At 48.7% G+C, this 20929-nt stretch overlaps 2 protein-coding genes across 3 annotated transcripts in view; one reads left to right on the top strand and one right to left on the bottom strand.

Annotated features, from left to right (window-relative positions):
- LOC104461562 (immunoglobulin superfamily member 3-like) overlaps nt 1–8552 on the top strand; it is a 68114-nt gene extending 59562 nt beyond the window's left edge. Inside the window, 5 exon segments of the mRNA XM_010073197.1 lie at nt 1–104; nt 1839–2246; nt 7141–7575; nt 8312–8335; nt 8338–8552. The exon segment at nt 1–104 is cut by the window's left edge and continues 5 nt beyond it. Coding sequence (XP_010071499.1) covers nt 1–104; nt 1839–2246; nt 7141–7575; nt 8312–8335; nt 8338–8552 — 1186 coding nt within the window.
- A 4196-nt stretch (nt 8553–12748) lies between these two features.
- ADPRH (ADP-ribosylarginine hydrolase) lies at nt 12749–20678 on the bottom strand. 2 transcript variants are annotated; one of them, XM_010073196.1, is made up of 3 exons: nt 20338–20678; nt 13878–14219; nt 12749–13136 (listed from the first exon to the last, which is right to left on the bottom strand). In XM_010073196.1, the coding sequence occupies exons 1-3, from the start codon at nt 20652–20654 to the stop codon at nt 12749–12751; spliced, it is 1047 nt and encodes a 348-aa protein (XP_010071498.1). In that variant the 5' UTR covers nt 20655–20678. The 2 variants fall into 2 exon arrangements, with proteins under 2 accessions (XP_010071498.1, XP_010071497.1); XM_010073195.1 differs by having other exon boundaries at nt 13878–14238; nt 20357–20678.
- Nucleotides 20679–20929: the final 251 nt, after the last annotated feature.

The following is a 20929-nucleotide window of genomic DNA, read 5'->3' as shown; positions in this document are numbered from 1 at the left end:
CTACTCCGGCCACGTGGAGGAGTGGCGGCTCAGCCCTAACCATGCCTGGTACAAGCTGGCCGAGGAGGTGTCGGGGCGGACAGAGGTCACCGTCAAGCAGCCAGGTACCACATGCTGCACTGGTGGGACCCTCTTGGGCCTTGTGCATGGCTCATGAGCTTGCTGAGCTTTTCTGAAGCAACAGGGATCCTCTGCTCTTCTTTCTGCTACCGCTCTGTCACCCTCACTTTGCATCCTCATGCTTGCACCTCCCTCCACAAAGAGGGACTTTTCCCCATTTGATGTGACCCTCCTCCATTTAGGCTGGGTTGGAGTGCATTTTAGTGTCCGCACGTGAAGGTTATCCATCCACCACAATCTAGAGGGCCACTGTATCCAGACAGGTTTCTTTATCCTTAAGAGCATCATGTAGCAAGAGTGTCGACTAGCGACCTACTGAGAGAGAACCAGTGTGTGCCTGCCTGGGAAAGCATTTTTATGTTTTGCGCACAGTGTAATTTTACTCTGTGCCTGTATCCTAGCAGGCACGGGGAGCCTTGTCTCTTTTCCCTCTAAACTGTGCATGTGTGATGTGAGTAACGAGTTTAATGAGGTGGGGAGCTGGCTGTCAGAAAAGGAGAAATCTCTTCTCGTGGTTTCCGTGGCAGCGGACATCACTGGTAAAGGTGGAGTGATGGAGGAGCTAAAGATGGCCCCCCCCACAAGCTGGGGACAGAGCCCTCATTTTGTACGAAGGGGAGAGGCAAGCACTGTCTCCGAGAGCAGCCTGGACTCAATGTGTACTGCTGAGTTAGAACATTGGTACTTCATGAGGAAGCCTGCCTTGTCACCACTTGTTCCGGGTGCCTGTTTCTGGAGGATACAGTTCCTCAGGCAGGAGAGATGCACCTGGCTCACAGGGCTGGACTAGGATGCTTAATGCATTTTCTCTCTCTGGATTTGGCTGGCTAGACACAGTCTCTGTGGACGGGGTTATAAGAGGGATATTGAGTATGGTCCCTGGTGCAGCTTTGCCTGGTCACACAGGGAGTGCAGCAGGTCACAGCGTGCTGCTCACTGCCAGTCCCAGCTCCTCGTTTCCGTTTGCGAAGTCCTGAGATGGCTGTGGGGCAGTCAGGTAGGGGGGAGCTGTGATCTGCCTCCTCCTTTGCATCGCTTGCCTCTCTCTGGGAAGTACAGTGCCTGTCGCTTGCTGCAGTGGCCATACCAGGGGAGTCCAGTCTGTGCCCCTCTAAAGAAGTCATGAAGGACTTAGGAGTGTATGACACGTCATTTCACATAAAAGAGCTGATTGCAGTCAACGCCCTGTGTATCAATGAAATTGTGGAGCAAAAACCAGGGACATTCCCAAGGCAGCAAGATACTATGTGTGACTTTACCCTTCTGCCACTTCTCGTTTTGCAGTGGTGGTTCCCTGTAATCAGCTGTCCATTCTCTGCCTTCCCTTTCCCACTGCAGTAGGGCTTACTAGTTGGGGTGTGACTAGGCTACTGCCCTGTCCCAGGAGGAGAATGAGAAGAGACTGAGGTGTGGCCTCCCTTCACAAGGTGTCTGTGCACTTAGGATCCCCCAGGTCCTACTGGGAGATTGTGGGTTTCCAGTTCCCTGTGCAGAATTGGGCTTTGTTGGTGGCTAGCCTAAGATTTTCAGAAGGTCCTAAAAAACATAAGTCTTATTTTCTTTTCCTGCTCTTTTTTTCCCCATCTTTTTTTTTCCTCCCCTTCCTCATTTCTTTCATCACACCCCAGGATTGTGGCCATGCAGGAAGGGCTTGTGGGTAGACAAAAGACCCTTGCAGCCCTCGTTCACCTTGTGTTTCTAATGGCCTTTTCCCATAGATAACCGCCTGCACGTGAACCAGACCCACAAGAACATCACGGTGCTGGAGAACCAGTGGGTAACCCTGGAGTGTTTGGTCAGCAGCCGGACCAGCCCCTCATCCCAGCTCTCGGTGGAGTGGTACATCTGGCGGCCGGGCCACCCAGAGAAGGAGACGGTGGCCCGGCTGAGCCGGCAGAACACCCTGCGTTATGGGGACCTGGTTGCACTGGGTGACCTGCGGAGCCGGCTGCACCTGGAGAGCCCGTCCCCGGGTCTCTACCTGCTCTCCATTCAAAACGCCACTGTGCGGGACAGTGGTGCCTATGACTGCCGCGTGGAGGAGTGGCTCCTCGACCCCAGCGACCGCTGGTACAAGCGGGCAGAGGACCTCTCTGGACTCATCACCCTCACTGTCAAGCAGCCAGGTAAGGAGGATCTTAAGCAGTGGTCTGCCTTCTTGGACCAAACGCATGAGTCACCATCTGTCTGTCCTCAGCAGCAGGCCCGGGCAGAGGGCAGGACCGCTGCACTACAGACCGCACTGAGGCTTTCTTGCACGTCTTTTTGGGTGCACCCTTGCTTTTCTGGAAGAAGTGTGGAGCAAGCCCTACAAACACAGCTAGATGGGCTTGGAATTTTGTCACCATTGCATCTGCAAATTTATTTTTTTTTACAGTACTTTTGGCAGATTCTATAGGCTTCTAATTTTATTCAAATTTTGAATGAGAGTGAAATGGGAGAAGCTATCTGCACTTCCCAGGTGTGTGCGTCAGGGACAGGATCCTTGCATGAAAAGAGGGCAGAAGAGGAGGTCAAGACCCTTCCTGGTGCCCAGGCAGTTTCTCATGCTGCTGCCCCATTCTGTGGGTGAAGAAGCAGAGGCAGGGCTTGCAGCTCCAAGGGTTCATCTGTCAGTTGAGACAAGGGCTCAGGCTTCTTGATGGGGCAGGATTTGGCTATGAAGAGCCTGCCTCTGTATGGACAAGGGGGTACTTACAGGCTTCCTGGCCACCTGCTTGCTGGTGAGAGTGGTTCTGGCAGATCCTGCTGCCTACCACCACGTTTTGGCCATGCCCAGACACAGGAAGGCAGGCATCAGGGATTGCTGCAGGTGCTTCTTGTTCTTTCCAGGATCTAGTGGGGAAAAAAGTGCTACAGAAGTTCTAACCAGGGAGGAAATTCTAGTTTCAAAGGGTTGTGACTAGACTAGACTATTTCAGTTGGAAGGGACATTAAATGATCATCTAGTCCAACTGCCTGACCGCTTCAGGGCTGACCAAAATCTAAAGCATGTTGTTAAGGGCATTTTTCTAATGCCTCTTAAACACTGACAGGCTTGGGGCATTGACCACCTCTCTAGGAAACCTGTTCCAGTGTTTAACAACCCTCTTGGTAAAGAAATGCCTCTTGATGTCCAGTCTAACCCTCCCCTGGTGCAGCTTTGTACCATTTCCATGCATCCTGTCACTGAATACCACGGAGAAGGCATCAGCACCTCCCTCTCCACTTCCCCTCTTCAGGAAGCTGTAAGAGAGCAATGAGGTCACTCCTTAGCCTCTTTTTCTCCAAACTAGACAAAATCTGTGTCCTTAGCTGCTCCTCACAGGACATGCCTTCCAGCCCTTTCACCAGTTTTGTTGCCCTCCTCTGGATGCATTCAAGGACCTTCACATCCTTCTTAAATGGTGGGGCCCTGAACTGCACACAGTACTTGAGGTGAGGCCACACCAATGCTGAAGATAGCAGGATAATCACCTCTTTTGACTGCCTGGTGATGCTGTGTTTGATGCACCCCAGGATGCGGTTTGGCCTCACGGCTGCCAGGGCACACAGCTGGCTCCTATTGAGCCTGCTGCCAACCAGCACCCCAGATCCCTTTCTGCAGGGCTGCTCACCAGCCACTTCTCTCCCAATTTATACTTGTGCCCAGCATTACTCCACCCTAGGTGCAGAATCCAGCATTTAGACTTGTTAGATTTCACCCAATTAATCACTGCCCAATGCTCCAGTCTATCTAGATCCCTCTGCAAGGCCTTGTGTCCCTCAGGAGAGTCAACAGCACCTGCCAGTTTGGTATCATCAGCAAACTTGCTAATGGTGCATTCAACTCCTGCATCCAGATCTTTGATAAGTGTATTAAACAGAACTGGCCCTAGATTTGAGCCCTGCGGAACACCACTGGTGACTGGTCACTAGCCAGATGTAGCCCCATTCACTACAACCCCTTCAGCTCTGCCCTTCAGCCAGTTCTCCGCTCGGTGCACTGTGAACCCGCTCATCCCACATTTGGACGACTTGTCCAGAGGGATGCTGTGAGGGACGGTGTCAACAGCCTTACTAAAATCCAGAAAAATTACATCCACCACTTTCCCTTCATCCACCGGGTGGGTGACCTTATCATACAAGGATATTAAATTAGTTTAAAAGGACTTTCCCTTTGTGAGCCCATGCTGACTGTGCCTGATGATTGCATTATTCTTTAAATGCCTTTCAACAGTACCCAGTATAATCTTCTCCATAATTCTTCCAGGAACTGAGGTAAAACTAACAGGTCTGTAGTTCCCTGGGTCTTCCCTCACACCCTTTTTGTAAATTGGAATAATGTTGGCTAGCTTCCAGTCAGTGGGGACCTCCCCAGACTCCCAAGACCTTTCTTTGCATGATGATCGAGAGGGGTCCTGCCATAACATCCACTAGCTCCTTCAGTACTCTGGGATGAATCCCATCAGGCCCCATAGACTTGTGAACATTCAGCTGATACAGCTGGTCCCTTACAACATCAGTGTTTGCAAAGGGAAAGTCACTGTTCCCACACTTGTGGTCCTCCAACTCAGGGGCCAGACAGCCCAGGTTCTCTCAGTGTTATTAAATATTGAGGCAAAAAAAGCATTGAATGCCTCCACTTTTTCTTCATCTGTATTAGTCAGGTGACCATCTTCAGCAAGTATCGGTCCCATGTTTTCTTTAGACCTCCCCTTGCTATTAATGTACATAAAAAATCTCTCCTTGTTATCTGAAACAACACTGGCCAGTTTCAGCTGTAACTGAGCTTTGGCCTTTCGTGTCTTCTCCCTGCATAAACAAGCCACAGCTCTGTAATCTTCCTACAAAGCCTGACCTCACTTCCAGAAGTCATACAGTATCTTTTTCCTCTTGGGCTCCACGAGTAGTTCCCTGTTCAGCCAAGTGGTCTTCTGCCCCGCTTGCTTGAGTTGGGACATAGTGGAATCACCTGCTCTTGTGCTTCTGAAAGGTGGTTCTTAAAGACTGACCAGCACTCAGGGACTCCTGAGCCCTCAAAAGCAGATTCCCAGGGTACTCTGCTAAGTTTCGTCAGTTTTAACAACACATAAGCTGCAAGGACAATTTACCTTGGAAAATACAGATGCCGTAGTTTTTGAGGCAAATGACTGAAGATTAAATGTCTTTCTTAAAGGCTGTAGGTCAAGTAAAAGTTATGGTCCTCATTTGCTGGGTACTTTCCAGCATGTAAAGCAACCACTCTGCAAGTACTGCTGTGGTGCTCTGTGCCTGCCCATTCCAGAAAAGTGTCAGCCTTGTAACTCTGCAACAGAGATGGCAGAAGGCTAAGATTCTGGAAAGGTTTTAGTGGTCATTTCTGGCAGAGAAGATTTGTGCTGTGAAGGAGGAGCTTACTGTCCCCTGGGACAGCACAGCCCTTATCTGCCAGGTCCTTGCATGGGAAACTTTGCTGGCCAAGATGGCTTGAGCAGAGACCCCCCCCCAGGCAATGCCTGTGCCCTGCATGCCCACACGGATGTAGGTACAGCTCTTCATACAGGCTGAGAATTGCCAGCCCTGCTGGAGGGGGAAATGAACGGCAGGGGAAATTCTTGAGGCTCATTTTGAATTGAGGAAGGATGTGGAGTGGAAAGAAGAGAGGGAGTTGGGGGTGCACTGTTTGTTTTTCTTCCATGGCAGCCAGTAGCTAAGAAAATGACTAACCTTGAAAATAGCGTAGCTTGTGACTCATGTCTCATTAGTGAGGATCTCCATGCTCATATTTCAGGACTATAATCACAAGGAAAGAGGGGGAAAAAAAAAACCTTTCAGCACCTTCAGGCAGCAGTTTTCCTACTTCTGCTTAACCTGCTGAGGTGGGAGAGGCTTCGTGTTGGTTTTGACAAGCCATTTCCTTCCCCTCCTCCTATTTACCTCAGTAGTCCCTAAAATTTCAGGACTTTTTCTTTTTGTGCTCAGGAGTCTTCAGGGGGAAGGTGTGCACTGAAAACTGTCATGTTGCCTGTGGCCTGAAGAGCTCTGGCCTTAATGAAGATTTACCTTGTGGGATCATTTAAAAAGTGTAGGGCAGGTGCTGTAATGAGAAGCCCCACTGAGCACAGCAGCCCCACAGCCAGTGAGACCTGGGGGACAGCATCCTCCTCCTGCAGGGACACCTGGGCTCTGCGCATGGGAGGGTTTGCCCAGCTATTTTGGCTGGAGTAGAAAGTGCCTCTCTTCAGTGAGCTTGCCCTTCCTGCTCAGCTCCTGTGTCTGAAAGGGCTTTTTAGTCTTTAAATGAAAGCTTAGATCTGGACTGATTGCGATCCCTGGAGTATGTGTTCCCTGGCAAGATGACTAAACCAAATGTTAATTGCTCTTGAAGTCAGCCTTTATCAATTCATCTTGGGTTCTGGCTGCTGTATCTCAGTTAGGTAAAAACATCTCTTTAGCCTTGCAGCAAGCACTAGAGAGAAAAACGAGAGGGAGACTTTTGGAAGCATGCTTGCTGTGTCTGTGCTGAGGACATATCCATGCAGGAACCTCTTACCTAAATAACTTCTCAAATTGCTGGAAAAAATCCTCTCCTCTTCTGTCATACTGATTCTCAAGTCCTTTGAGCACTCTTGAAGAAATTAAAAATAAGCCTGGAGTGCAAAGCTCTTTGTAGCAGTAGCTGGGAATTAGTAGCTCATTGCTCCTCAGTGCACGCACCAAACCTCAGTATTTCCTGACATGTTCTTGTAGCACATCTGGATGAGCTGCAGCAGCTTTCTCCTCTGGCACATGCGTCCATTGGTGCGAGGGCCTGTGTGGGCAGCGTGGTAGCATGGCTCTCACAGCCAGCTCCTGTCTGACCCTGCACCAGGCAGTGCGCGGTGAGGTGAGGATGCTGCGCCTGCAGGGTTGACCACAGAGGAGCCTGTGGGACTTGGCAGGCTGCGTCAAGCCTTTGGGTTTTGCTTGGATCGCGCCCGGCACCAGAGTCGTGACAGTCAGTTTGCACTGACTGAGTGCAGAGTGGCTTTAATGATAGCATTTTGCTCAGCTCTCACCTCTCCCCTTTTCTCATTTCAGATCCCACCTTGCAGGTGGACACAGCCACTGCCAACCTCACGGTGCAGGAGAAGGAGTCCTTCCCGCTGGACTGCAGCATCCTGTCCCGCTCCAGCCCAGAGTCCCACTTTGCGGTGACGTGGTACAACCTGCGGGCAAAAGAGGCAGGCGGCCGCATGGAGGACAACGAGGAGGAGGAGGAGGAGGAGAGGGAAGCAGTGCTGAGTGTGGGCCCTGATGCTGTCTTCAGCCCCGAGGCGGGTCGCTGGGAGGGCCGCCTGCGCTTCCAGAGGCTCTCGGCAGTGCTCTTCCGGCTGACGGTGCTGCAGGCTGGTGGTGCCGACACGGGCAACTACTCGTGCCGCGTGGAGGAGTGGCTGGCAGACCCCAATGGAGTGTGGTACCGGCTGGCGGAGGAGGAGTCTGGGACAGTTGCTGTTCACGTGCAGGATGCAGGTGAGAAAAGGCAACGACTCTCTCAGGGGGCATGGCCCTGACATCCCCTGTGTCTTTGGTTCAACCAAGATAAAAAGGCCAAGGAGTGAGTGTGACTGGGTCTCACCTGCACCGGGGCAAGTCTGTGGTGCCGGTGCTTTTCCAATCGTAGCCCAGCTCTTGTTTGGGCTTGAGCATCTGCAGTGCACTGAGCTCTGTGCTGGGGCTGCCCACCCCACTGCACATAGTGCCTGGTGTGTCCCAAGTCAGTGGGGGCAGACATTGCCCTCCACTGGGGTTTAACCCTTCCCTTTGGGAAACACCCTGGAAGTTGGCTTAGGGGTGCAGGCTGTGGCACAAGGGTCTCTTCCCAGCTTCTTGAAGCTGTGGGATGGTTTAGAGGCCTCAGAGGAAACTGAATTCATGAGAGTTTTGTGGGCTCTTATGGGAGATACCCTGGGGTGCTGCCTCTGCTTAACACCACTGAGGGAATCAACACTTTGTGAGGCTCCCCGCTTTATAAGAAATCATAAAATCTGCACCAGGGAGGACTCTCTCTCATAAAACTCTTGAGGATGTGTTCTGCGGTAACTTTCCTCTGCTGCTCTGTTTTCCACTATTGGTATTTCTCTCAGAGCCCCACCTCCTGCATTGACACACATTAATGAGCATCTGTTTTTCTGTGTTTCTGAAGAAGTTTGTAGGCCCTGCATTGCAGAGGAGCCATGAAATATGACTGTGCTGTGTCTCTTTCCAGGCTCCACCCTGCAGTCTGTCATCTGCTCCTCTTCTACTTTGTGTTCTTCTACCCCTTCCCCATCTTTGGCATCTTGATCATCACCATCCTCCTGGTGCGGTTCAAGAGCCGAAACTCCAGCAAGAACTCGGAGGGCAAGAATGGGGTCCCCTTGTTGTGGATCAAAGAGCCTCACCTCAACTATTCTCCCACTTGCCTAGAGCCACCGGTCCTCAGCATCCATCCGGGAACCATAGACTAAAGAGGCAGAGGCACCCGGGTGAACACACAGAGAGAGACAGAAGCAGAGACACACCAGGAACCCTAAGGAACAGAATGGGTTTTGTTGTTTTGTTTCGTTTGTTTCAGTGTCTGTGCTCCAACACGGCATCTGAGCTCTGCAGAGCGCCCAGCTGGTGGGGACGGGAACATCCAAGGCTTCCTCCAGCGCCTGTGGGAACGCACCCCTTCACCCCAACGGATGGAGGGTCCCTGCGCTTGCTGTACATAGCAGATGTTCCTCTCAGATTAATTTTGTTCCCATCAGTTGCCGTCTTTTGGGCCGTTACTTTTTTGTTGTCATTTCTTTTTCAGTCACTCAAAGAACTGTAGGCTTCCCCGACCCTCCACACAGCAAGGAATTCCCAGGAGGTGTTTGGTCCTGGGACAATCTCTTTGGAAGTAAATGTATATGCTTTCCAAAACAGACTCTGGTTTTCCTCCTCATACTTGGTGCCACAGTGAAGAAGGTCTTTTCCCAAGGTGCGCTGAGCTAGCTCCTCCCTCTTCCAAAGCAGACAAAGCCAGGTCCACCTCCAGAGGAGTTAGCTGGGCTATCAGGACATCCATCTCAAAGACTGGCCATAGCCTCAGCATCTTCTTGCCTCGATCTTCCTGTTCTCTCAAGAGGGGGCAATTCACCTTTTGGGATTATTCCCCCATCTCAGAGAGACTGAATATTCAGCATGCTTGCAGCCAAGACAAAAGCAATTTAGTTTGTCTCCAGGAACTGAAGCAGGGGGTGGAGGGAGGACACCCGAAAGCCCTGACTTTGTTGGTAGTAAAGAGGGTCCTTGTACGATCCAGCTGACCAGAGTTATGCTCGTCCCTGGCATCCATGCTGCCACCTCTGACGAGGCAGGTCCCCTCTGTGCCCCAGTTGCCTGGGGACAGGTGGCTGGATCTAGTCTCTGAAGACTTCAACATGACCAAAGTAATGACTCTAGAAGGGGGGAAAGGGGAAGCTCTACAAGTTGGGTTCATGGCCTCTGGATGATTCAGCCAAGGAGCCCAATTGCAGCCATGTCACACAGTGGTGACATGCAGTTAACCACCATGTGTCACAAGTTCCCCTGTGGCTTGCACTACTTCCCAGCTTGAGCTTGGACAAGGCAAGGAGCCTGCACCGCATCGGCGCTCTGAGGGCTTCCCTGTCCTCTTGGGCCAAGAGAAATCTTCCCCTACGTGCATGCATGTATCTGCCGGTTTTTGTTTCTGGGGCTTTAGGAGGAGAAGCAATTCCTCCGTAAGCTCCCCCTCCTGGCAAAGTCACCTGCTTTTGTCTAGACAGTCGCTGTGGCAGGAAATGCTGTTCTTTCTGTGAAAGATATGGCTCTCACAAACCAAACCAGGGCTCTTGCCGCCTGGGGCACCTGAGCTCCCGTACCCTGTAATGCCAAGTACTCCTGCCCTGTCCTGTGGAGGAAACCGCCTCCTCCCCACTACGCCCTAAGCATTATGTCTGGCGGAAGAAAATGTTTGCCAAAAATGGCCTTTTGTTGTCTTCCTTGATGTCTTCCTGGCAAATCTGGCCATTTATTTTTTGCAGCATAGCTGAAGCCAACTGGGGCGGATGGGTGCAGCTGCAAGACCCCCCCCCCCCCCCCCGCCTCACACAAGAGAGGTGCCATGCCCACAGCCACCGTCCTCTTCAGGAGGGCCAGACTGCTCTTTGTGAAGAGGAGGGGACCTCAGCAGATGCTCTGTAGCATTACTCGCTTAGACCCTCATGCCTTGATGTTTCAGAAGTGGCGAAGCCTCAGGTGGGAGATCTGCACCATGCATCCTCTCTCCCAGCTGGGGGAGGGCCCATGTGGCTGTGGACTGTCTCACGCCAGGGCATTCGAAGTCAGCCGCCTCTGCTCCTCCACCTGAACGGCATTGGTTTCTTCTTCTACTGGGAAGCCCAAATTTGACTCATCCCTCTGTGAAGTCTGCCTCCTTGAGACGTAATTCCTTACTGGCCCCAGCATATGCATATCATCACACTCCTATATATATATATATTTACATATATATGTATCACACACCCACACGTTTGTCTTCCCTTTCTGGATAAGGCATCTGCAAAGAGAGGAGTGGGATGAGAAGTGAATGGAAATGAAGAACAAAGGCACAAACAGTAGTGCAGCCAGTGGGTATTGTAACATAAATGTGGTGTCTCCTGTACATACTGCTCCCCAGCAGGAACTGCAACTCATGTCACCTTTAAAGGAAAAAAAGAGAAAATGAAGTGGGCAGGAGTCGTTCTTTCCTGGGAGAGCACTGTGCTGCATCCGAGCCATGCTCTTCCTCGCCAGTCTGTCTGCCCTGGAGCAGGGCTCTCCTGGAGGGCTGTCCCATGGCCCCCTCTCCCTGGCCAGAATGGGTCCCTTCCCAGCTTGGCGGTTCCTGCACCAAGCCGAGCCTTTCCCAGGAAGTGGCTCCCACAGTGGTCGCTGAATGTACCTTGCTGGTGACATTTCTCTCTTGCTCTGGCAGCGTGTTGCCCAGTTTCAGACTTCTGTTTTTATAAGGCAGACTCTTCCTGTAATTAGTTTTAACACAAAGCTTTTCAAACTACTCTCTCTGCCGTAACTTTCTGTAACGAACCTGAGAAGAAAGAGAGATACCTTATCCATGCATGATGTGGAAAAATGTTTGGGATTTTTTTAAAAAAAAAAACAACAAAACTTTGTACTATGTTGCACTAAAACATGTTTTATACAACACACCTGAGAGCTGTAGTAAACTGTGTTGAAATTGTGATTCTTATTGCTGGTGTTTTTTGTCAGATTTGGGCTTTCATTATGCTTTTATGCGCATTCCCTGCACAAGGTGTGCTGAACTCCTAAGCTTGCTCCCTCTTGCAGGCAGCCTTTCCCTCTCCTGCCTCCCCTATTCCCTGATGCACCAACTCTCCTCCTGCCCTGGTAGCGCATTTCCTCTCTCTTGCAGGCTGGAGCTTGCAGACAGTTTGCACTCTCTGGCTCTTCATACTTCTCCCTCCCATCCCTTAATTCATCCCATAACAGAAAATAACACTTAAGAGAGGCATGGCAGGTCTATTTATTGAATGAGATACACTGTTTCTGAAATTGGTCTGAAAACAGTAAGTACTTCACTGCGTCATAATCTGGATTTGGAGAAAAAACATATTTTTTTATAAAATTATCCATAGAAAATGTTAAACAAATAATCTTGTACAAGTAACCTTGATGTAAGCAGAAGAATGTTCACTACAGAAGTTGCTTAAGCTGATGTAAAATGCAATCTTTTAATTCTCATTACCCACTTTGACCTTGAATAAGGGTTTGGTCAGTAGTCTTGAACTCCCCCATTAACTGGAGTAGGGAAGTAGCATGATACATTCTTAGCTGTATAGCAGAAGTGCTGTGAAATTAACTGCCGACACAGCTGTGGGGTGGGGTTTGGGGTTTTTTTTTGCATTCGTTTAAAACAAACAAACAAAAAAAATCCTCTGCTAAATATGTAAGAAAACTCTTGTCCCCAGCCACAACTGGCTTTGCTCCCCCCACCCCTGGTAGGTTGTCTTGGGCAGTACCTGCTCTCATCTCTGTGCTAAGGAGCAGAGGTTTTAGCTTTATAGATGCTCAGTGGTGGATGGCAAGTGGTGTCCCCAGCACTCCCCAACAGCAGTACAGGGCAGCGAATGTGGGCTAGCCATCATGGGTTTGCCGGGAGGCATCTCTGCCAGCCCATGCACACTCCCTGCAGCCAGGCCTGTGTCCCTGACCCCCTCTGGCATGCTTGTATGGGCAGGACCCTGGTTTGGGGCAGCTTGCGTGGGTTTTGCTGCCTGTCCTGCTGCTGGAGCATCACTAGCAAAGCTGCATCAGGTGCTCCTGCTCCCCTTGAGGACCAGACGTAACAGCTGCCACGCTGACAAGAGGGAGTCTCGGGGCTCGGCTGCTTGAGGCACAGAGACACCATTGCCTGTTCCCATCAAAACCCCTTGTAACTGCCTTCCGCCACCTTCTGCCAGCAAACCCCAAGCTGTTCACTCTGAAATGACCTCCCTGCTGAAGCCAACACACACAAAAAGGAAAAAGCATGCCTGGCTCTGGCTTATGCTCACATGCATTAATCGAGCGGGTTTGCAAACCGAGTTTGCAAAACCTTGAGCAAGGGGTAGCAGGTGGGGTAAGCACACCCCTGGGGGGCCCTGCTGCCCCCCTTCTAGGTGATGCGGTACAAGTCCTGAGCGACCTGCTCCAGGCGTTCCTTGTACTCCAGGTGGGTGTAGAGGGAGGCACTGACCCCCTGGAAGCCATACATGGCCCCCCACCAGCAGGCTGCAATAGCGGCAGTGGAGTCGCTGTCACCTCCATGGAAGAAAGCCCGGTGAGCCAGCTCTGCCCAGGAGTCCCCTGCACCCAGCAGCGCATCGTAAGCGATCATGGGGGCGTCATGCCCACTGCTGCCGCCCCAGCCATCGTAGCTGAGAGATGTGTAGAACGAGTCTCTCTCTTCCACCCCGTACTTGGGAGGGAAGGCGGGTGGTGAGACCCCATCTGATATGCCTCTCTCCGCCAGGTATTTTTCCCATTGCTCTTCAAAGTAATGCCTGCAAAACAGGAGACAAGGTGGAGGGGCTGTAAGAGACGTCCTGCCGCAGAAGCAGATACCTGAGCTCCCCGCAGGCGCTCTGGGCGTCAGCTGAAAATGTGCCACGTCAAGAGCCTGGAGCAATGGCTCGGCAAAATGGTAGGCATCCCCCGTTTGTCAAACTAGGGACATGATTTACAGTAAGAGGCACAGGGACATGTTTCAGTGAGTTAGATTTCCCCTCCCTCCAGCCACATGGGAGAAGGCAGCCCAGCACCTGCTGCTGTCGTGCTGCACGGGATTCAAAGGCTCAGAGCAAGAACTGAGTCATCCTCCCAAATTCAGAGTACCTCTACCCCTGCCTGTGTGTGCCTCTGTGCAGAGAGCCATACTGAGTCTGCAGCCAGATTTGGTTATAACTTTCAAACTGAGCTCAGCCCTAGGCCTGGTGCTGTTCCCCAGCCCTGCTTCCCATCTTTCATCAGATCACAGTTGCTTGAGATAACAAGTCATACTGGATCCAAAAAATGTCACAACTACATGACCCAAACACAATCTGACTTTTTTTATATATAAGTTAGAGGTATTTTTCCCCTGGGAGACTTCAGAGACTTTCTGAATCGATTCAATCGCACGGCAGGCATGTGCTACTCTAGAAGTCTATCATAATGTGATTAGCTAAGCTTAAGTATAAACAGAGCTCGCCCTCTCGTACATGAGATTTATTTTAACAAAACCCAGTGCTGTGAGCACAACTCACCATTGCCCCATGTTCTCCTCCACGAAGAAGCCAGTGTCCTGCACGTAGGCTTTCGCCCGTGGCAGCACCTCCAGCAGCCCCTTCCCCCAGGCCGGAGGGGGCACGCCGTTCACCGCAAAAGCCGTGAAGAGGGCTGAAGCCAGGGACCCCAGGTAGCCGGTGGGATGGTGGTGGGTCATTCGGCCACTCTCGATGCTGACTTGCACCAGGGTGTCCAGCTCAGCAGGATGGTGGAAACGCAGCCCAATGCACATGGAGCGCATGGCGGCACCGCAGCCTCCTGCCTGCAGGCTGAATGGGATCCTCCAGCCATCCGGCCGCTCCGGCTTCAGCTTCAGCACACTTACCTTACACATGGCACCTCGACAGGAGCAGCAGAGCCCAAGAGAGAAAGAAGGGAAGGGAAAGGAAAGAAACAGAATTATGCCATCAGTAGGCAACAGGGTCACATAGCTCAGGAACTGAGGGAAGACGGGCAGGGTAGCAGAGAAGGAAGAATGAAAAACATCAGTCGCCTGCTCATATATGCTTCTTGCCTTCAGCATCCTGCCTATTCCCAAGCAGACCTGTTAATTTCTGTTTGTGAAAATAATTTAAAAGTCTAGGGGAGTAAAAAAAGTTCCACTGCTGATTTATGTAATTTACATTGTTTATATTTACATTTAATGTTATTTATTTAATAACTTATCTATAAATCAATATACGATCTATATTATGTATATTATGTACACATATATCTAGACAGACATACATAAATGTAAAGGAAGTTTGGAGGGCCATCGGATCACATTGATCCCTGATCGAAGGCATGCCTACATACCTATGCGTTTTTTCCTGAGAGTTGTTTAGCCTCTTTACAGACCCTTTAAAGACAGTGACCCCACATGCTCCCCAGGAATCTTTCCTATTGCCTTGCTGATACAAAACATCTTCCAGCTCTCCCTTGCTGCAGATTGTCAGAAAGCAATGAATGGAGTATCTCCCTCACCACAACTTGATCTGCATGACTGGCTTTACTGTACTCCTCTTCAATAAGCTGAAGAAAAACTGGACTAGGTCAGACCAAAGGTTTATCCAGCTCACTAGCTTGTCTCCAACACAGCCACTAACAGATAACCATGGAAAGACTATAAAAACTGAGGCAAGTACAATGCTTCCCTAAGAAGACCTGCCTGGCTTCTAGCAGACAGAGGAGCACAGCCTGCCTGAGTCAGAAGATGGATCCAAAATACTGTGTTCAGCAACCCTCAGTGAACCTAGCCACCATAAACTGGTCTCCTCAGCTTGAACCAATGCATGCTTTCAGACTCCTTTAACTCCTTTAACATCCCATGGTAACCAGAGCCACTATTTTGTGGCATTTCCTTTCATTTTAAACTGCCATTTGACAATTTCCTTAAACTACCCTCTAATTCTTACAAGAAATAACAACTTTTCATGCTCCACACTATTCAAGACTGTATATACTTTGTCCCTTGTCCTCAGTTTCTCCTGCTCCAAGCTGACCCTAGTCCAATTTTGTCTCTCTTCTTATGGGAAGCCACACCACAACTCATCCTTTCCCACCTTCATCTCTTTCACAGTTCTGATATTTACTTTTTAAATAAATTACTCTGCTTCTTCCAGTGCTGCTTCTTCAGAAACTCCCTTGTTAGTCCAGTGCATTCATAGGATAAAGCCATCTGCACAAACACATCTGGATTTCAGAGCCCAGCCAGCTTCCCCAGCCAAGACAATGAATCCAGCTTTGAGAGTGAAGCCCAAATGCTTGTGTGCAAGGAAGAGGAAACAGGTTTGAAATGTGAAATTATCTTTGATTATCTTCTACCTTGCCTTTTTCTCTTAGTCTTCTCTCTGGCTAAATCTGAAATACTTTTTTTTCCAGCAGAAAGGTAAATCACGAGCAGGTTTCAAGAAGCTTAATTTAAGTTTTAATGTGTTGGACAATGGCAAAAGTAGATTCAAAAGGCTAGTCTTCTCCTAACCACAGTGCGCCCAGTTCTGTCTGAGACACACACGGTAAGAGCTGCACTTGACATGCTCACACACCCAGAATTAAACCCTTTCTCCTGTACTTTGCTGCCTTACTGGGACAGGTAGCTGATAAACTTGCAGGTGCTCTGTTACTTTGAAAGTCAAACTAAGTAGAACAGAGTAGCAATGAAGAAGCCTTTTCAAGAATCTTCACATAACTCTACAATTACCTTTGGTGCAATTTAATCACCAAGATGTGGGACCTTGCTAATCACAGCTAGGTACTCCACTAAGTACTCTGCAAAGCTGGTCATGTATACACTTGGCAGTAGCATTTGGTATATGCCAGTCTATTTTACCTGCACACAGCACTCAGAGCAGCCTTGTCACCAAAATACCTCCACATCCAAGCACAGCTTTAAGATGGGCTTCTGGACATGTGCTAAAAATAAATAACGGCTGGCTGCTGTCAGGAATAAGGTCACATGGATCCTTTTATAGTTCTGGTCTGAGTGTCTTTAGCGGTTTTCTTTTCTGACACTGTTACTTATGGGCTTATCAGATCAGCACAGGATACAACCCTCTGTGCAGTGTGATCGGGTGGACCAGCTCCCCGTGAATGGTTGTCTCAAACTGAAAAAGCAGCTTGGTCCTGCGGCTGTCGGGCTATTCAGCCCACAAGCCTGTCAACTGAAATCAACTTTGAGAATGGAAACAGCCTATGCAAGTCTCCCCCATAGGACAAAATGGGTTGCCGATCAGTGCAGCCCACACCCTTCCCAGTAGATGAGACCTGCTGGTTTTGTGGTGCCACATGGCCAGCCAACCCCTGGATCAGTCCAGATGTTTCTTACGCATCCTTCTTCCAGGCAATTTACAGACTGAAAATTGTGGGGCCATGTTTCTCTGCTGCAAGAAGCAGTAGGTGGAGCGTTTGGTGTGGGTAGCACTGGGCTCTGCCAGGACTGATTGCCACCAACTTTTAACTGAACTGCCTGGGAGTTTGGGTTTGTGGTGTCTCAAAGTGGGAATGTGTTCAGGCCTCTACATCTGCTTTTCATGTAGTTTATTAATTCAGTGCTGGCTGCTATGTATCAAAATTGTTAAGAGGGATATCACTATAATTTCCAGCTTTTATGATGATTAACAGAAAATTGAGGCATTTTTTCAAAAAATCTAACTATTCTAAGAATTGCACTTATGACCTATAACAGGACATTAAAAGGAACTTGTCAAACAAAGCCACATTTTTAAAAAGCTGGTAAAACACACCTTCTGCCAGGATGACAAGGAGAAGGTGAGACAGCAAAGGGACTAGGGTAGCTTAAAATCTGTATAACAAAAAATCAAAATCTGTATAACAAAAGCAAAATAAACTCTGTAATCTTGCTGGAACTGTGAGAAAGACATTTCTTCAGGACATGTTTGGGCAGGTTGAGAGCAGGAAACCCAGTTCTTGGTAAAACTGGAGATGACTACTGATAACCTGCAAATGAAAAATAATTGTGTAAAACAAACCAGTATACAACAGCTAAGACTTTTGTGATTTATGAGGTATCACGAGTACTATTCCTCATGCTTTTAAACAGTTAAAATATTAAAACATTTGAAAGTTGATTTAGGAAGACTAAGCTGAAATCATGTTGTTTGGCCTTTTTTACAAAACAGGCTTAGAAAAAAAAAAAAAAAGCTCTAGGAGTTTTTGAATCAGGAAATTGTTTTGGAAATCCACCAAATCCTGGCTAGGAATCCTTTGTACTAACAATAAGAAACTACAATTAACTTGAGGAAGGTACTGGTCTAAGCAAAGAAGAAATACAAGCAAAAAGCAGTGTGTGAAGAAAGCCAGCCTGAAAAAGTTTCAAGTACAACTGGACACTATTTCTGGAATAAGCTTCTATTCAGACTCTTACAAGCACAGACAATAACAGTTGTTTGGGATCTGTCAATACACATTAAAAAGGTGAGTTAAAACAACCACACAGTTGTAAATAATTCCACAGGGAGAGGACTTGGACTGAAAGACACCAAGTGACAGGCAACAGTTTTGAAGCAGAAAGCTTCCTGGAGAGCTGTGGAGGCAGGTGTAGTTGTACCATGAAAAAACAAATATGTCAATGCTTATGTCGCTTAATTTGTTGGCTTCATTATCTGCGAAGAACAATGAATTTGGGGCTGTGGCACATCACAAAGAGCAATAATGGATGTAGGGACTAACCTTCCACTGAATTAAGACAGTGAGTTCTCTCCTGGGGCTGCATACTTGAGGGACCCTGGCGTGGCCATTGTATGACTCATAACGTTGTGGGAATCCCTTTGTTACTGCAGGTTTTGATTTTCAGGTCTGGACTCCCTTGTGTGGGCGAGCAATATGACTTTCCCCCACTGTTCTGGGGGAATCTCTTCTCTATTGAGTGAAAGTTGCAGTAGCAACTTTCCATTCTCAGCCTTAAGGGCTGCAATTTCCCGGTGAGTAATTACTTTGGCCACAAGAGCATCACCTTGGGTTATGTTCTCAGTTAAAATCCATTTAATCTGAATTGCCAAAATAAGTTACTAACATGCAGCTTCTACCATTAGGATTTATCAATACACATGGCGACTCCAGACTGCAGACAGCTGTTCAGGATATGGACTGGGTGTTCCCTTTGGTAGTATGTCCGTGGGCATTAAACTGTTAAGTGTCAGCATTTAAGCTCTCAGAGCCAAGAGCCTTTCCTGGGGTTGCAGTAGGAGCAGTCCGAAACACTGTTGCAAGAGCATTCCCAACAGTCTTCCATATTTTTGCACCTTACTTTCCCCACCTCTCCCAAAATTTTATGAGGTTAAGTGTCAATGGACCCACTAAAGAAGCTTCATTTCTTTGTTTAGCTTCCTGGTCACTCTGATTTATGTCCATAGTAGATTTACTTTAAAATCCTTCACTTCCAAATGAGAACTGCTTTTGGGTATATTGCAGCTCAGTTACTCACAGAAGGACTGCAGCAGCCGTGCTATTATCCTCAGCTATTAATTACTAACATTTAAATTTTAGGTTCTTCTCCTTTTCATCTCAGGCTTTAGTCACCAAGATTAGATAGCGGAGGCAAAAATAGCTTCCAGGTGCTGCCTCACTGCCAGCTGTGGTTAGTCCACCTTGGCAGACCCCATCAGCTGGGGGAACTACAAGATGCTCCTTTGCCAAAACAGCAGTGAGTCTCTCAGAAGTTTAACCTGCTGACTCCTGCTATCCTGGCAAGCAGTCACCCCTTCCTAAATGTTTCATTAAATGGGCTACTCCAACAAGTGAGACTATCTGTGTTATATAATACTGATAGTTTAGTTCTTTACATGAGGGTAGGAGGTCACTGTGGAAAGGTAAGCACAATAAATTCCTGCTTGAGTTCCAAGCTGGTTTACCTTAGAAATGCACAGCTCTGTCACACTATGCTCAGTGACACAAAGAGAGCAATGCAGCATTTGGCCTTTCCTGTGTTTAATGTCAAATCAGAACATTCTTGATATATTCTGGCCACTCCAAATAGGCATGTCTAGGCAATTTCTTTTTGATGTATTAACTTTGCACAGGATTGATGAATTTGAGTGTTTCCTGGATACTTCATGCTGCCTGCACTAGTCAAATTAGAGGCCTGCCCTCAGTAGGTCCAATTTAAGTTTAATTCAAGCATCCAGAAGAGGCTGAGCCATGAGGACAGAGGCAGACAGGGTCCTTGGGGAAAAGTTGGGTCAGTTGGCCTGGGTGAACTAGGAACTACAGGAATATATTGCGTATGGCTTGGATACTGCAGCCTGTCAAAGTGCCCTTCCTGAATACTGCCACACACTGCCAGCCCCCGCTGCCTGTGACCCAAACTCATCACCGTTGTGCCTATGCAGAGAACAGAGAGATGAGGGGAGTACAGAGTTCAGAAAAGGCGCTTGTGCCCTCACTGTCCTGGCACAGAAAGCAGACATGCAGAGCTAGCCAAAAGCAGACTTTGGATTTAATAAACTTAATTATTCCAAGCAAGGATCTTTGTGCCTTTACATATATTTGATGTGCAATTTATTGCATTTATTACAATAAGATCTGTATTAATTCTCTGTTTAAAGGTGTTGCTTAAACACAGATCTCAGGGTGCACATTAAACATGGCTGAATTTGCATTTTTCATCCACTGAGTGTAAGAAAAGACACATCTCCAGCACAAAAGCCGCTATCCTTCCCCTGAGTTCAAGGCCAGGCCCCAAACACGCCTGTAAGAATCTTTTGTAAACATGGGCAAAACAGCATCTTTTTATCTAGTTCAAAGAAGCCCAAACCACTTTGGCTTGCCTTATTCTGTTCTCTTTAGTTCATCCTGGGACAGGTACTGAGTGTGGAAAACTTTCCCTTTACATTAAATATGACTCATGCTACAAACATCCAAAAGCAAAGCCAGGGGCAGCCTCAGCTCCAAGCTGCAGGAAAGGGAGAGATGTCAGCGAGAGGATAGCCCCTCCCAGACAGCATTATGGAGGAGTTACCTGGAGCTCTGCCCTGCATGTCATTCATGCATTCCTTGTACTTCTTTGCAAACAGGGAATAGAGATGCGCTAAACTTGGGTTTTTCCCAGCAGCTACCAGGGCTTCAGCTGTTGCCAAGTGCATCACTGTATCATCGCTGACTTTCCAACCTTGGATGCTGAGGTTGCCGAGTCCCCCCATCTCTGCCAGCTCCTTGTGGATGGCTGGGCCACTCTGCAGGAACTCCCATCTCCCGTTGCAATAACCTAGTGTGTCACCAACTGCGCTCAGCACCATCGATGCCACATAGTTTTCCATCGTCTTAGGACACAATTTTTGCCCCAGGACTGCTTCAATGCAGAAAACGCTATGAAAAAAAAAAAGGGAGGCACACTGAAAATAAAATTTTTTCCCAGTTCAGTATGAGCCTCTACTGCTAAGCTCCAGCAGGCTGGATACCCGGTCTAGCATCTGTGTCTCCCTCTGAGGGTACATCCCTTCAAAGCACACATCTTCCCGCAGATCTCTGGCCGCAGGCACCCACCAGTGGGTAAGTGTATGGCAGCTCTCGTGCAGCCCAGACCCGGGCCAGG

This window comes from Pterocles gutturalis, unplaced genomic scaffold, assembly GCF_000699245.1.
Source record: "Pterocles gutturalis isolate BGI_N339 unplaced genomic scaffold, ASM69924v1 scaffold6422, whole genome shotgun sequence".
In the NCBI taxonomy this organism is placed as follows: Eukaryota; Metazoa; Chordata; class Aves; order Pterocliformes; family Pteroclidae; genus Pterocles; species Pterocles gutturalis.
Note: the sequence above shows the minus strand (reverse complement) of the source record. Positions and strands in the feature narration are given on the sequence as shown.